The sequence below is a fragment of the Pipistrellus hanaki genome, assembly GCF_964339955.1.
Source record: "Pipistrellus hanaki genome assembly, chromosome: 2".
In the NCBI taxonomy this organism is placed as follows: domain Eukaryota; kingdom Metazoa; phylum Chordata; class Mammalia; order Chiroptera; family Vespertilionidae; genus Pipistrellus; species Pipistrellus hanaki.
Window position 1 is genome coordinate 149,536,879 of NC_140504.1, and position 13,756 is coordinate 149,550,634.

The 13,756-nt window shown below is 37.3% G+C and overlaps 1 protein-coding gene across 4 annotated transcripts in view; it reads right to left on the reverse strand.

The window, feature by feature from the left end:
• LOC311616878 (serine/threonine-protein kinase TNNI3K) overlaps positions 1 to 13,756 on the reverse strand; it is a 309,455-nt gene that overhangs the window by 228,720 nt on the left and 66,979 nt on the right. For all 4 annotated transcript variants that reach the window (XM_084872811.1, XM_084872813.1, XM_084872810.1 and 1 more), the window contains 2 exons: positions 11,263 to 11,361; positions 6,102 to 6,240 (listed from right to left, as the gene is read on the reverse strand). In XM_084872811.1, the coding sequence (XP_084728937.1) occupies positions 6,102 to 6,240; positions 11,263 to 11,361 (238 nt within the window). The remainder of the gene's footprint in view (positions 1 to 6,101; positions 6,241 to 11,262; positions 11,362 to 13,756) is intronic.

Consider the following 13,756-nt stretch of genomic DNA (forward strand, 5'->3'; position numbering starts at 1 on the left):
TGTCACCTGGAAGCCCTTGTTCCTTAGCCTTCTCATGGGGAGTGTCAGGGATTTTTCCCAAGTGCCTGAGAGACTCCTAGAAATTGCCAATTAATGATAATAATAAAGAAAATTAAGTGCAACCAATTTAAAAAATTATAATTATATTCTATTGCCTAATACCACATTAAGCGGGCTTTCTTCTAGTTCCCATAAATTCTATGGAATGCATCTAATCAAATCTACCTTGCACAATGGAATAGTTCAGGAAACTAATATGCACCTAAAAGGTGCTCATGGCTTTAATTCCACAAGTATCTCCTTTCAAATTGATTTTCTCCTCCTCTAGAGGATGTTAAAAATTACTGCTCCTGGCCAGAGCACCATTTCCGAGATTTAGGTTTAACAAGTTAGGGAGGGGCCTAGCTCTCTGTATGTTTACAACACTGTTTGGGAGGTTCCGATGCACCTTAACTGAGTATTATCACATTATGGTATACAGAGTAGGTACAATAAAGACCAATGAGCTTTAGAGTGAGACAGACAACTCATTAATCCCATTACTGTAGACAGGTATTGAACATTCAATTGCTCACTCAGTAGTGGGCATTTGTCCTTCTCTTCAGCCCACCTGGCCTTATAACCTATTCCAACATTTGGTGAATTCCCTGTATTAAAAGAGGCGAAAACCATGTTCTATCATAGAAGCTGAAAATATTTCCAAGTTTCCTTTGCAGAGAGGAAATAGGACTGGCAGAGGGTGACCATCTGGTTTAGGCCTGTTAGTCTAGCATAATGTCTCATAGTGACCGTTTCACTCTCAATAGTGCTCTTGGACACTTATCTATAGGCTCTTCCCACCAACACATTATATGAGATCCTGACATTGGGGCTGATGACAGGAAAAAAGCAGAGCCTAATCTATCTGGGCAATGCAGCACTGGCAGAGTAGCACCAGCCAGTTTCCAGAAGGAGTGATCCAGCCCCAGACTCAGTGCCCTGCATTGCTGGCGCCAAGATTGCAAGTGGTGCTGTGTGTGCCAAGCAGGGTGGCCTTGTATCTTCATAGGACTAGTTGTGGAGTGTGATTTTGGATATCGTTCTTCACTATGAGGATTCCAGGACTGATTTTCCAAGCCTTGGGGAAGGTTCTGCACATTGCTTGCTATCTTTACCATATTCCTTTTAAAATTTAGCAAAAGTTAGTTTCCAGTGCTTACAAATGAGAAGACCTGACTGGTACCTATTCATTCCTCAACAAGTATGAAATGATCACTAGGCACCAGCACTGTGCCAGGTGAGAATGTATTGATTTCTTCTCAGTAGCAATAGATGTAATAACATAATTGTTGCAGGGATGCTGAGAGGATTCAAGGAGAGCATAATTGGAAAGCTTCTAGAAAGATGCCTATCACATATCAGGCACTTAATAAAAATGTCTTGACTCCCTTTCTACTAATTTCCCTCCTAGACATTTGCTAAGTGCTAAGACCAATAAGCTGTAAATGCATAGAGTCGATACCTTCATGTAACTTAAAAGCTAGTTGGATAGTCAAGAATTACAGGACTAAAGTAATAATAACTGAACACCAATTCTGGATTAGCTTTAGCATAATTTTAAAAACTAAAATAACTAAATCAACTGGTCTATAGCCATTTAAAAAATATCTTATTATCCCATCTGTACAGAGTGCTTTATTCAAGATAGAAAATAATAATCCTTAACAAACCCAATTAATCCACGTATATTTTCAAATTGTTCATAGAACCAAAAGAATCAAAGGGGAAAAAATTTAATGATGAATGACAGGGAAAAAAGGGGAAGAAAATAGTTCATTTAAAAATGTGCAAGTACTAATTCATTACTACTGTACTGTTGTTATAACCATCATTTGATATGTAATGAACATGAATTTAGGCCTTGTAGTTGCTATATTTTTAGATAATTATTCTCATTTCATTTTCCTGCAAGATCTTAAGCCACAGGTAAATTCTTCAGCAAAATCACTGAACTCCTCCCAAAGCTGTTACTGAAAAATAAATCTTTGATTCTTTCCTATTAATGAGTGACTCAGAAGGGCACCCTTCCTTCAAAAGAGTGTTTCTAGTTGTTTTGATTATCTTCCTTTTTATGATACTTTTCCTTTGTTTACATCCTATTAGAAGCAAGGGAAAGTCAATACTGTGAGTCGATGCCTGAGGACAGTAGGGAGTCCAGAGCATCTGGAGGTCACATAAGAGTTCTTGAGGTCCAAAGGGGACATTATAAAGCAGAATGAAGCACAATCTTCTATTTATTCATAATTTGTCTTTGGCCATCCCTGGCCCCATCCAACATTATTCTTCTACTAAAGGCCCATTGCATGAAGATTCATGCAATAGGCCTCCTTCCCCTGGCTGCCAGCACTAGTTTTCCTCCAGCACCCAGGACCCAGTCCTTTGTTCTGGCTGCTGCCTTCTGCTTTCACTCTGGACAGAGCCTTCAGTCTTCTCCACTATGACTGGAGCACCGCTTCCGTAGCTCCCTACACCCCCCACATTCTGCCTCATAGCAGGCGCCCTGCTTTGCCTGGCTGATCCATGCCTGTGCATGCAAATTAATCGGCCATCTTTGTTGGGTTAATTTGCATATTCACTCCTGATTGGTTGATGGGCATTGTGAAGGTATGGTCAATTTGCATATGTCTCTTTTATTAGTGTAGATCACATGTGTCAAACACAAGGCCCGTGGGCCAAATCCAGCCCGCCAGGCCTTGCAATGTGGCCCGCACCGCGCTGTCATCACTGCACTCCACTGTCAGTTTATGACATTGTCAGTTTATGACTGTTCAGTAAACCATTCGGCCCACGATTTAGGCTGGATTTTCGATTTTGGCCCCTTCTCTGATTGAGTTCGACACCCCTAGTGTAGATAGATGAATCAAGAAACTTCAACGAAGATTATTCACTTGGTGAATTACCTGTAATGGCCTAGATATTTTTCCCTTCAATTAGTAAATGCCAACCAAAGGGACAAGTCAGGAGAAATTTGGATCAGGTACAGAGCTTAGGTGTATACACTTATATTTATGCTCCAGTCATTTTGATTTGCTTAGTTTTCTCTTGGACCAATTTGCAAGGATAAGAAAAGTATTAGTTATTTTAGCTTCTCTGAGGAAATTAGATGTGTGAATGATATTCTGTTTTCTCTAACTTAACATCTTATTGAAATATTTAAATAAAGTAAAATTTCAAAAAAAAGCCACATTTGTGAATCATTGGTATTTGAAAAATATTCAGTGCCTATTCCTCTACTTTGAAGAGAGTATGTATTTCGTAATGTCTTTTGAAAGAAAGATTAGATAAAGGGGTGGGTGAATGGATGTTATTACTTGCTTATGTCTGTTTATTGATCTTAAAGATAAAACAAAAAATTTCATATTGACATCAATGTCAGTACATATCATTAGCTCTCTAAAGCAATTCCCAAGTGTGTCTCAGATTTTTAATAATACATTTGTGTAATATTTCTGACAAGGTATACTTTAAAAAATAAATACTTCCTCTTATTGACCATGTCCTAGAAATTTTATGACTTTCTACAATATTCAATTTCATGTTAAAATAACTATAGATTTTAACAGTCAGAGGATAACAAATTTAAACATCCTGAATTTTAAAGATTGTGACAAATGTATCACCATTTTCTTCTTAAAGAGTTCAACAATATTTTGACCTTATCAATCTCATTCAATAAGCATTTCATTTATCCCTTTTCATTGCCCTGAGAGATATAAGAGAAAAGATGGAGACTTAAAAGATACATGACTGAGTAGGTCAGTCTCCCAGACATGTTGAACTGAAGAGGGTACTTTCAGAATTGCATTTTGGCTAATTTTGTAACCTGAATTTATTTTCATTTGTCACATTCTGTTACCAAGGAAACATACTGAAAATATCAGATTTCAAATTGTGCTTCTTTTTGGGGTCATTCATTTATTCTTCCTCCTAGGTCCATTTTGATAGGCAAGATCCTATATAAGTAAGTAGATCACCTGGAGGCTTAGCTACATTTTGGAATCAGTGAACTAGCTAATAATAAATGTGTAATGTCCATCACCATTACAGATCTTCTGGTTTATTCTTTGAAATTGGCTGAAGTGCAAAAGGGACTTAAATATTAAGTGTGTGCTAAAAGATCATCTAAAAATATACTTAAAAAATCTGAGTCATGCTGTCTCTCAAGTTTTTAAATGATTGAGTGGGAGGCATGTAGAGCTTGTGTCAATCAGAAAGAAAATGCTTATAATTATATCACATGAGGCTGGGGCGTAAGGGGAATTCAGGTGCAGTACACATTTCAATACCTTTTGTAGAAGAGTCCTTTGATCCTGGAGACATGCTGATCATAAATGACACTCATTTTGACACCACCCAGCTTTGGAGTTACAAAGATGAGTAAAAAGCAGTTTGGCATTGACAATAAAAGGGAAAAAGCGAGCAGTTCCTGGCTCCTTGGAAGAGTGAGGTGGTTTCAAAAACACAATTATGTGTTCAGCAGTTCACAGAAGTGTTCCTCTGCCTCTTCTAAGCTGACAGAATTCCAGGGACTACTTAACAAGGTTCAGGGACAGCCTTCCCTGCATCCTGACAGCACAGGTTGTTTATGCTAATGGTATAAAGATGCCTAAGTTATTGCACAATGGCCCATAAAAAATGACACAAACTAGGTTTCTTAAATTTTACAAGATAAAATGGCTCTATTTCCAACATGGAAAATGGAAACTGCCTTAGCCTCTCCTCATAGTTGCCTCTGGAAACCTTTGTTTTTTCCTTACAAGTAAATGAAAGCTTCGATTAGCTTTATTAACTGAATATCAGTCTCAATTTTGGACCAAGGAACTGGAAGTTCTAGAGCTTTGACAACCTTGTCCTTTTATAAATGTGCATCGTTTCTGCTGCAAAGGCCAGCAGCTCTTACAGCTGGGCTTTTAATTAGGTCTCTTGAGGGTCAATGAAAGAATGTTGGATTTGCCTGAGAGAATTTAATGACAAGATGTAACTCTGAGGGAATCTGTGTCAAAGTAAAGTTTATGAGAAAGAGAAAAAGGAAGAGAAAGGAAGATTTTTTTCATGCTCTACTTTCAATCAATTTTCCAAAAACTCATTTTATAATTTAAAAAATATAAAGTTTCAGGAAATTCTATTCTATTAATTACATCTAAAATCTTTAGGTCGTTTTCTAAAGCTATTTCCCAAAAAATTTATCATACTCTAACTTCATTTCCAATTAAAATAATAATAATAATATCAAATGTTAGGGGAGATATGGGAAACTCTCATATATTGATATGAGAGTGAAAAGGGGTACTGACACTTTGGAAAACTCTCTGAAATTTCTTCAAATGTTAAACATGTGCATACCTTCTGATTTAGTAATTTCACTTATAAATATATATGTGTGTACATTAATTTAATATTGTATACATGTTGAAACTAATATAATATTGTATGTCAACTATAATTGAAAAATAAATATTTTAAAATTCCAAACTATAATTCATGCAACAATATAGATAAAAGTCAAAATCATAGTGTTGGTTAAAGGAAGATGGTAACAAAATTATTAACTGCCAGAACAGAAAAATAACTAACCTATGGCAACAGAAGTCAAAATATTGATTGCCTATGGTGGTAAAAGCTATTTACTAAGAAGGAGGCACAAGGGAAATTTCCAGAGTTCAACCTTCCAGATGAAAATATTCTATAACTTGACATGACTTGTTTTCACATTGGTGTATGCATAAGTAAATATTCAGTTAAGTCAATATTCACTTAAGATTTAATTTTTTTTCTTTATATAAACTTGATCCCAATTTAAGAAAAAACATTAATGAATAACCACATATAGGAATCATTTACCTAGGACAACCCCTTTACTGTTAACTGTAGCACTAATATACTAAGAATTGAGCTAAAATATATAAAGAAGAATGAACACATAAATCTAGTGAATATATTGAGTATAATAAATTATGACTTATAGAACAAATTATTACATAAGGACAGAATTAATATTCATTATGATTATTTTCTAGTAAATAAGAAAAGAGGGCAAAAGTCTTCTAAATATATAATCTTACCATCTGTTTTGCTGCCTTCTTCCATTAAGAGCTTTGCAATATTAAAGAATCCTTTTGCAGCTGCTAGATGCAGGGGCCGATCTCCAACTTCACCACTTACATTTACATCAGCACCAAATTTCAAAAGAAGGTGGGTTACCTAAAGATCCGTTCATTTGAAATTAGTATCAAAAGTCAAAAAATTATGCAAAACTTTTGGCAATATGGAAGAAGACATATTATTAATGCCTTCTCTTAAGTTATTTTTACCTGAAAAAAAACCAGGAAATTCTAACTCAGCTGACCTAAAAAATAAAGAATTTATTATTGTATCATCTAAGAAGATGTTTAGGGTGGGGTCTTCATTGTATATAAATAATCCTCTCTGAATTCACCCATAATTTACTGAAAAAATTTTTGGAGTCTCCTTCTGACTAGAGCTAGCAGTGTTCCCTTGATTCTTTATTTTCACAGTACCTCCATTCATAGGTCACTCATAGTCATCTTGCTAATGGATTTCTGTGTCCTTTTCTGAATTTTTTTTTTTTTTTTTTTTTTTTTTTTTGTAAATGGGAGATAGCTGCCCTAGCCCTGGGAATCTTCCCCAGTAAGCTGAGATCACATCCAAAGGGATGGAGAGAGACAAAGTATTTAACAATTTAGGAGTCGGCCAGAGGTTGTTTCAGGTAATTTGGATTCATTCTAATTATTTACATTTTCACTTAGGAATCTTCCAAATAATTTCTCTAAACCTGATGTTGCCTCCTTCCCTGAGAATTTTAGAAGTCATCACAGTGACCCCCTGAAGTAAGTTATTTAATACTAGAGGCCTGGTGCATAAAATTCATGCACGGGATGGGGAGGTGTCCCTCAGCCCAGCCTACACCTTCTCCAATCTGGGACTCCTCGAGAGAAGTTCAATTGCCCGTTTAGACCTGATCCCACCAGGACTGGGTCTAAATGGACAGTCAGACATCCCTCTCACAATCCAGGACTGCTGGCTCCCAACTACTCACCTGCCTGTCTTCCTGATTGCCCCTAACTGCTTCTGCCTGCCAGCCTGATCACCCCCTAACCACTCCCATGCCAGCCTAATTCATGTCTAACTGCTCCCCTGCCTGCCTGTTTGTCCCCAACTTCCCTCCTCTACCAACCTGGTCACCCCTAACTGCCCTCCCTTGTAGGCCTGGTGCCTCTCAATTGCCCTCCCCTGCTTGCCTGATCACCCACAACTACCCTCCCTTGCAAGCCTGGTCCCTTCCAACTGCTTTTCCCTGCTGGCCATATTGTGATGTCCATCTTGTGTCCACGTGGGGGCAGGAACTTTGACCACATGGGGACAGCCATTGTGTGTTGGAGTGATGGTCAATCTACATATTACTCTTTTATTAGATAGAATAGAGGCCTGGTGCATGGGAGGGGGCCATCAGGTTTGCCCTGAAGAATGTCTTAGATCAGGGTGGGGATTCCCTTGGGGCATGGGGTGGTCTGGGCAAGGGTCCTGTGGTGGTTTTCAGGCCAGCCATGCCCCCTGGCGACCCAAGTGGAGGCCCTGGTATCTAGAATTTATTTACCTTCTACAATTGAAACTTTGTAGCCTGGAGTGGAGCCAAGCCCTCTCCTTGCTTGTGGCTGCCACCATTTCTGTTTGGATTTGTTTACCTTCTATAATTGAAACTTTGTAGCCTGGAGTGGAGGTCTAGGCTGTCCAGGGCTGCAGAAGCTTGGCTTCCTCTATTGCCAGAGAAACCCAAGCCTCTCTCCTGCTCTCTGTGGTAGCAGACATCTTGATTGGGGTTAATTTGCATACTCACTCTGATTGGAAGGTGGGCGTGGCTTATGGGCATGGCTTGTGAGTATAGAGGAGTGATGGTTAATTTACATATTACTCTTTTATTAGGTAGGATGACAGTTATGGGAGGACCCCTCACTTGTCCTGACCACTGAGGTATAATTGAATTTAAGTTCTAAAACTATTTCAATTTTCTATATGGCATCAAATAAATATGTCTTGGGTAGAAACCTCTCAGGAATATGATACATATTTGATAGAAAGTCCATGCAAAAATATTAGCCGAACTGAGTGTGGTGGAACTTCTTATTAGTGTAGTGGGTAAGCAACAAAGGTTCTACTAGCAAAATTTAGACTTTTTGTATTAGCTATGTCACTTTAAATAAATTATTCAATTTTTGAAACCAGTTTATTCATTGCTAAGATAAGAATAATAATAGTTCTACCTCATAGATTTTTTGTGAAAATTAAATGACTTATTACTTATAAAGCACTTAGAAAAGTGTTTATTAATAAATGTTGGCAGAAGTGAGAATACCAGTATGAAACATGTATACTTTGTCCCTTTGTTGGCTGCTGGATAGACCAATATTTAATTCAGGAGAAATGAGAGCAGTAGAAGTTTAATCTCAAGAACCTTGCACTCCTAAGCAGATATTTCCACTTACACAGACTCCATAAATTCTGATTATGTGGCTTTATAATAGACAGATTTAAACTATCTTCAAAATCGATTGTCTATTAAGCAGTATTATTATATACCTAGGAAATATTGCTCTTGGTACAAAACATCTACTCTTCTACTTAAAAATAAGTAAATAAACAAATGGCAAGGAACATGGCACATCAGACACATTTATATATTAAATGGGCCATTCTCTCGTCAGCATATTTTAGCAAATGACAGTAGCACCCATAAATTACTTATGTGCTGCCGTTGCATACAGAAAGCGAGTCCTTTATCGTAAAAGGACCATCCTCATTTTAGCATAATTGTATAAGTCTGTGACTGTATATTCAGGGGAAGTAAACAAATTTAGCTCTACACCAAACATGCATAGAAGCTCTTTAGAGTTCTGCTGGGTGATGAGGTTAATATCCAAAGAGAATTACTCTACAGATAACATGTGTTGTGTATGTGCTGCCTGTGCCTGAAGTCAGAAAAGTATTGGCTTTTTTCATCACCTGGGCTTTGGGACTCTGTACTTTCAAAAGCATTTTCAGTGCCCAGCCCTCGAGTGCACTCCGTGCACTTTGTGCAGCACATCAATGAACTGAGCAGTCTTCCCTAGCTATAAGTCACACTTCACAGGCCTGAGAGTTTCCAAGCATATGCCGGCTAGAATAGGAAATAAAGGCAAAATGACTAGAACAGCACAGGGACAGAAGCAAGTTTGATTTTCAACTTGGGATCCTCAGGCAGTACAGTGGAAATGACCCTTACAATGATAAAAAAAAAGTATCACCCTACTCAAAAATGGAGTCAGATTAGTGATCTAGAATATGAGGAAGAGTGAAAGTGGGATGTCAAAAGATCACGTAAGTTTTGATTTCCCAGTGATGCTTGTATTTCTATTTTATTGATTCTATTTAGTTCTTTGAGTATGGCTAAAGGGTGGTGTTTGAAAGCAGTGTGTAAAATTTTTGTGTTTTAAAAAATCTTTATTGTTGAAAGTATTATAGATGTCCCCCTTACCACCTCCCCCACACACACACTTATCCCTTTTAGTCTGCACCCAGTCTCCTCCCCAGGCCTTCACCACATTTTCAATATGCTAAGGTTGAAGATCAATGGACTTTGGTCATAGAGCACTTGTCCTTGAATTCTAGCTTTAACATTAGACAAACTGCCTGGACTTCATGATCTGGTACATTGGTATAAGAGGAATAACAAGAGGCTCTTTGGTACACTAGAATGAATATAAACTTTGGGATAAGACAGGCCTGAATACATATTCCAGGTTTTCTATTATTAGCTGCATAATTCTGGCATGCTCCCTGACCCGAGTAGGCTCCATATGTAGCATCCATAAGAAGGGGAAAATGACAGCAAAGTTCAGGGTTGTGGCTAAATTGTTAAAAAAAAAAAAAAAAATCCACATAAAGGTCTCAACACAGTGGCTGTCCTATAGTATGAGCTCACTTACAACTTAAGTTCATAAGGTTGACCTGAAGGTCAAATGAAATTATGTATTAAGTGAATGTACATTGTAAACTTTAAGTTATTCTATACATATTACTTTATTATAGAAGTAGAAGCCCGATGCACGAAATTTGTGCAAGGGGCTCAGCCCTTGCAGTCCCAGCTTTGTCCAGAAGGTTGTCCAGAAGGTCATCCAGAAGGTCGTCCAGAAGGTTGTTCGGCTGTCCAGTATACTGGTAATTAGCATATTACTCTTTACTAGGTATGATATCAAATGTTATACAAAAGTGCTTGTCATATAATTGTGTTTAAAGAAAATTATATATTTAAAGCACCTTTAGTGATTGCTTTTCAGTTTATCTAGGTTATTCCAGTGTCAATTTCCCATTGTCATTATAGCAAATTACCACACTTACGGTATTAAAACAACCCAGGTTTATTCTCTCATAGTTCTAGAGGTCAGCTGTCTAAAATGAAGGTTGTATTCTCTTTGGAGGCTTTCATTTCCTTGCCATTTCAGCTTCTGCAGGCTGCTTGGATTTCCCATCCTACATTACTTTAACCTCTTGTTTCCATTGTCACATCACCTATTAGTCACTCTGACTTCCTACTTTGTGATTATATAATATCAGGACCATCCATATAGTCCAGGATAATCTCTCATCTCAAGGTCCTTATCTTGATTACACCTGCAAAGTGCCTCTGAAGGTTATATTCACAAGTTCTAGAAACTAGAACATATCCCATGACAATAGAAAAAAGGAAACACAATTTCTGAATAATATTTTTTTCAGATAACTACTGGAAAGGATTTTGTGATTTGTTTTACTGATATCATCATTGGCATCAACACGGTGACATTTATTAAGCATTTGCAACACTTTAATAGCTCATCATAACAGCAACCCTCCCTCTGATGTAGATTCTGTTAATATTTTCCCCATTCTAGATGAAGAAACTGAAGATCACATGGCATTAAAGTTAGAAATTTATAACACTCATACTGAATGTGGCTGCACACCTTCTAGTGTTCTCTTCAGCCTCCCCTGTTTACTAAAATAATCAGTAAAAATTAATAACTCAGCAACTGCAATGCTTCTAATGATCTATAATTTCCTCAAGGATGGAGCTCATAAGAATATGAAAAAATAATTCAAAGGATAGCTTGAACATATTTTTTGAAGCTAGGAAAGTTCAACAAAAACCTAAAGGGCTTAGCTGATCCCCCAGCCTATGGAAATACTTACCTGTTCATGCCCATAGTATGCTGCAATGTGCAGTGGGGTGAAAAAAACAGCATCCTGAACATTGACATTAGCTCCATGCTGCAGCAGCACATCGACAGCCTGGAAAAGAAAGAGACCCTCAGATGCTTTATTTGGGGAATCTGCCCATGAAAGTTCATTTTACGACCACCATACATTCTTCTTCAGGGATCTTGACACACATTTTTCTTCTAACTCCCTTCTCCAAAACCTCCAAAGGCTTGTTTTTGCCTAGATGATAAAGACCAAAGCCTTTATATGGCACTCAAGGTCCTCTCAATCTGATGGCGTCTTATTTAGTTATTTTCCTCACTGTCATAAAGCCAATTGTATAATCAAATTGCATTTGTTTTCTGCCCCTTCCGAGTCTTTGTTCATATTACTTCCTCAGTGAGGAATTGTCTTCTGTCCAATCTACAGATGTTTACACTCAAGCTAAATACCATCTCCTCTAAAATTTCTTTGATTGCCCTTGCTTCCTCCCAACTGTGTTGTCTTCCTTTCTCTCACATCTCATATAACTTTTTTCATGCTATTTAGGAAATTTAAAGAATTTATATAATGCCTTATCACCCTTACTGAAGAGAAAGTGCTTTAGGGGTAATGCATATATCAGATTCATCTTTATAATCCTACCCTAGCATGTGGCCATATTAATCATTCACTAAGCATTTGTTAAATGAATGAATGAATGAATGAGCAAGAGAAAAGCACTACCAGTATCTGTTGCCAAGGTGTCTTTATTAAAAGCCATAGGTCACCAACAAACCTTCAGGTTTCTTCTATTCCCAAGACCCATTTCTAACTATAACTATCTTTTCTCTGGAAAAATAACTGGAATAATTTCCTTAAGATGTGTTCATTTTAATTGTGGATTTTCCTAATGCACTGTTTATTCTTCAGTTGGCCCAATAATATACATTTGGGAAATTTTAAAAGTCTCCTAGACTAAAAAGACAAATCAGGAAGATGGGATCTAAGAACTCAATGGACTTACCCTCTAACAAGTTTTCTGATCCTATAAACAAACTGCCTCCTAAGTCAAGTTTCCTTGCCTGTTAGAATCACAGCCCCACAGAACTGGAGAGAGACCATGGACATTATATGTCAAACCCCTATGTTTTAATGAAGAAGAAATTGAGTGCCCAAGGAATTAGGAAATTTCTCCAAGTCATAGAGCAAGTCACTGCCAATAGGAAGTCAATCTTCAGTCACTTGCCTCAAGTTTTGTTTCTGAGTGTTCAACAGTTTTAAATAGCTCATTCATGCTTTAGCTGGTTTGGCTAAGTAGGGATAGAGGGTTGGCCTGCAGACCATAGGGTCCCAGGTTTGACTCTGGTCCAGGGCACATGCCCAGGTTGTTGGCTCAATCCCTGGTGGGGGGAGTGCAAGGGCAGCTGATCAATGGTTCTCTCTCATCATTGATGTTTGTATCACTCTCCCTCTCCCTTCCTCTCTGAAACTAGTAAAAAATATATATTTTTTTAAAAATAGCTCAATCATTAATTATATACTTATTTCTGTATCAAACAAAATTTATTGAGCTGAAATTGTTTTTTTCCCCACACACAATTATCCTCATAGATTATTCAATCCCTGAGATAGTATTAGAACTAATTACTATTGCCAAAGAAGGGATAAGGAATTCTTGTTGGATCATCTAAAATTTCTGGTGGGTCCCAAAATATAAGCAGGTGTAGTAAACACTTCTATACATTTTCAGGGTAATGTTTTTGCTGGTATTCGGATATTGGTGACTAGTGATTAGTAGAATACACAATGTGTAAAGTGAATTATTTTTCTATTACAAAATTAAGACCACAATTAACATTTATTGAGGACATATTATGTGTCAGACCCTGAACTAAGTACATAAATAGTAACTGGAGTATCCTTTAACCGTTCTACTGCAAGCACAGAAAGACAGGTGCTGCTGTTTCATTTTAAAGTGAAGAAATTGAGCCTTGGGAAGGCCAGGTAACTTATGAGGTTCTACAGCCAGTAAAGGCCAGAACTGGAATTCAAATCTACGTCTATTTGACTTCAAAGTTCCTTTTCATCAAGCCCCACCTGTGACCTTGATCTCATTAACACTAACCTTTAAGTAAATGAATTAACTGACTCAGGAGGAAGCATTCTGTCAGTTAGAAGCACTATAGATTCAGCTCGAAAATAAATGCTAGAGCCTTTTGTACCAAGCGCTTGTATCTTAGACTTCACATGTCTGTAAATTCAATCTCAGGAACCTTTAAAAGAGGTCACTAACGATCAAAGCAAATGAAGCTTTTTATAATTTCTCTTATTTTAAATATAGCATAAAATAGACAGCATGATTTTTTATTGCAAAAAAGAATCTCTAATGTTAACATTATAGAGCCAATTTCTTAGGCAGGCTTCCAGAACTAACTTTCATTCTAATGGATAACAGCTCTTAGGCTTCAATAAATAGTCCAAAGCATTTTTTTTTCTTTCTAAA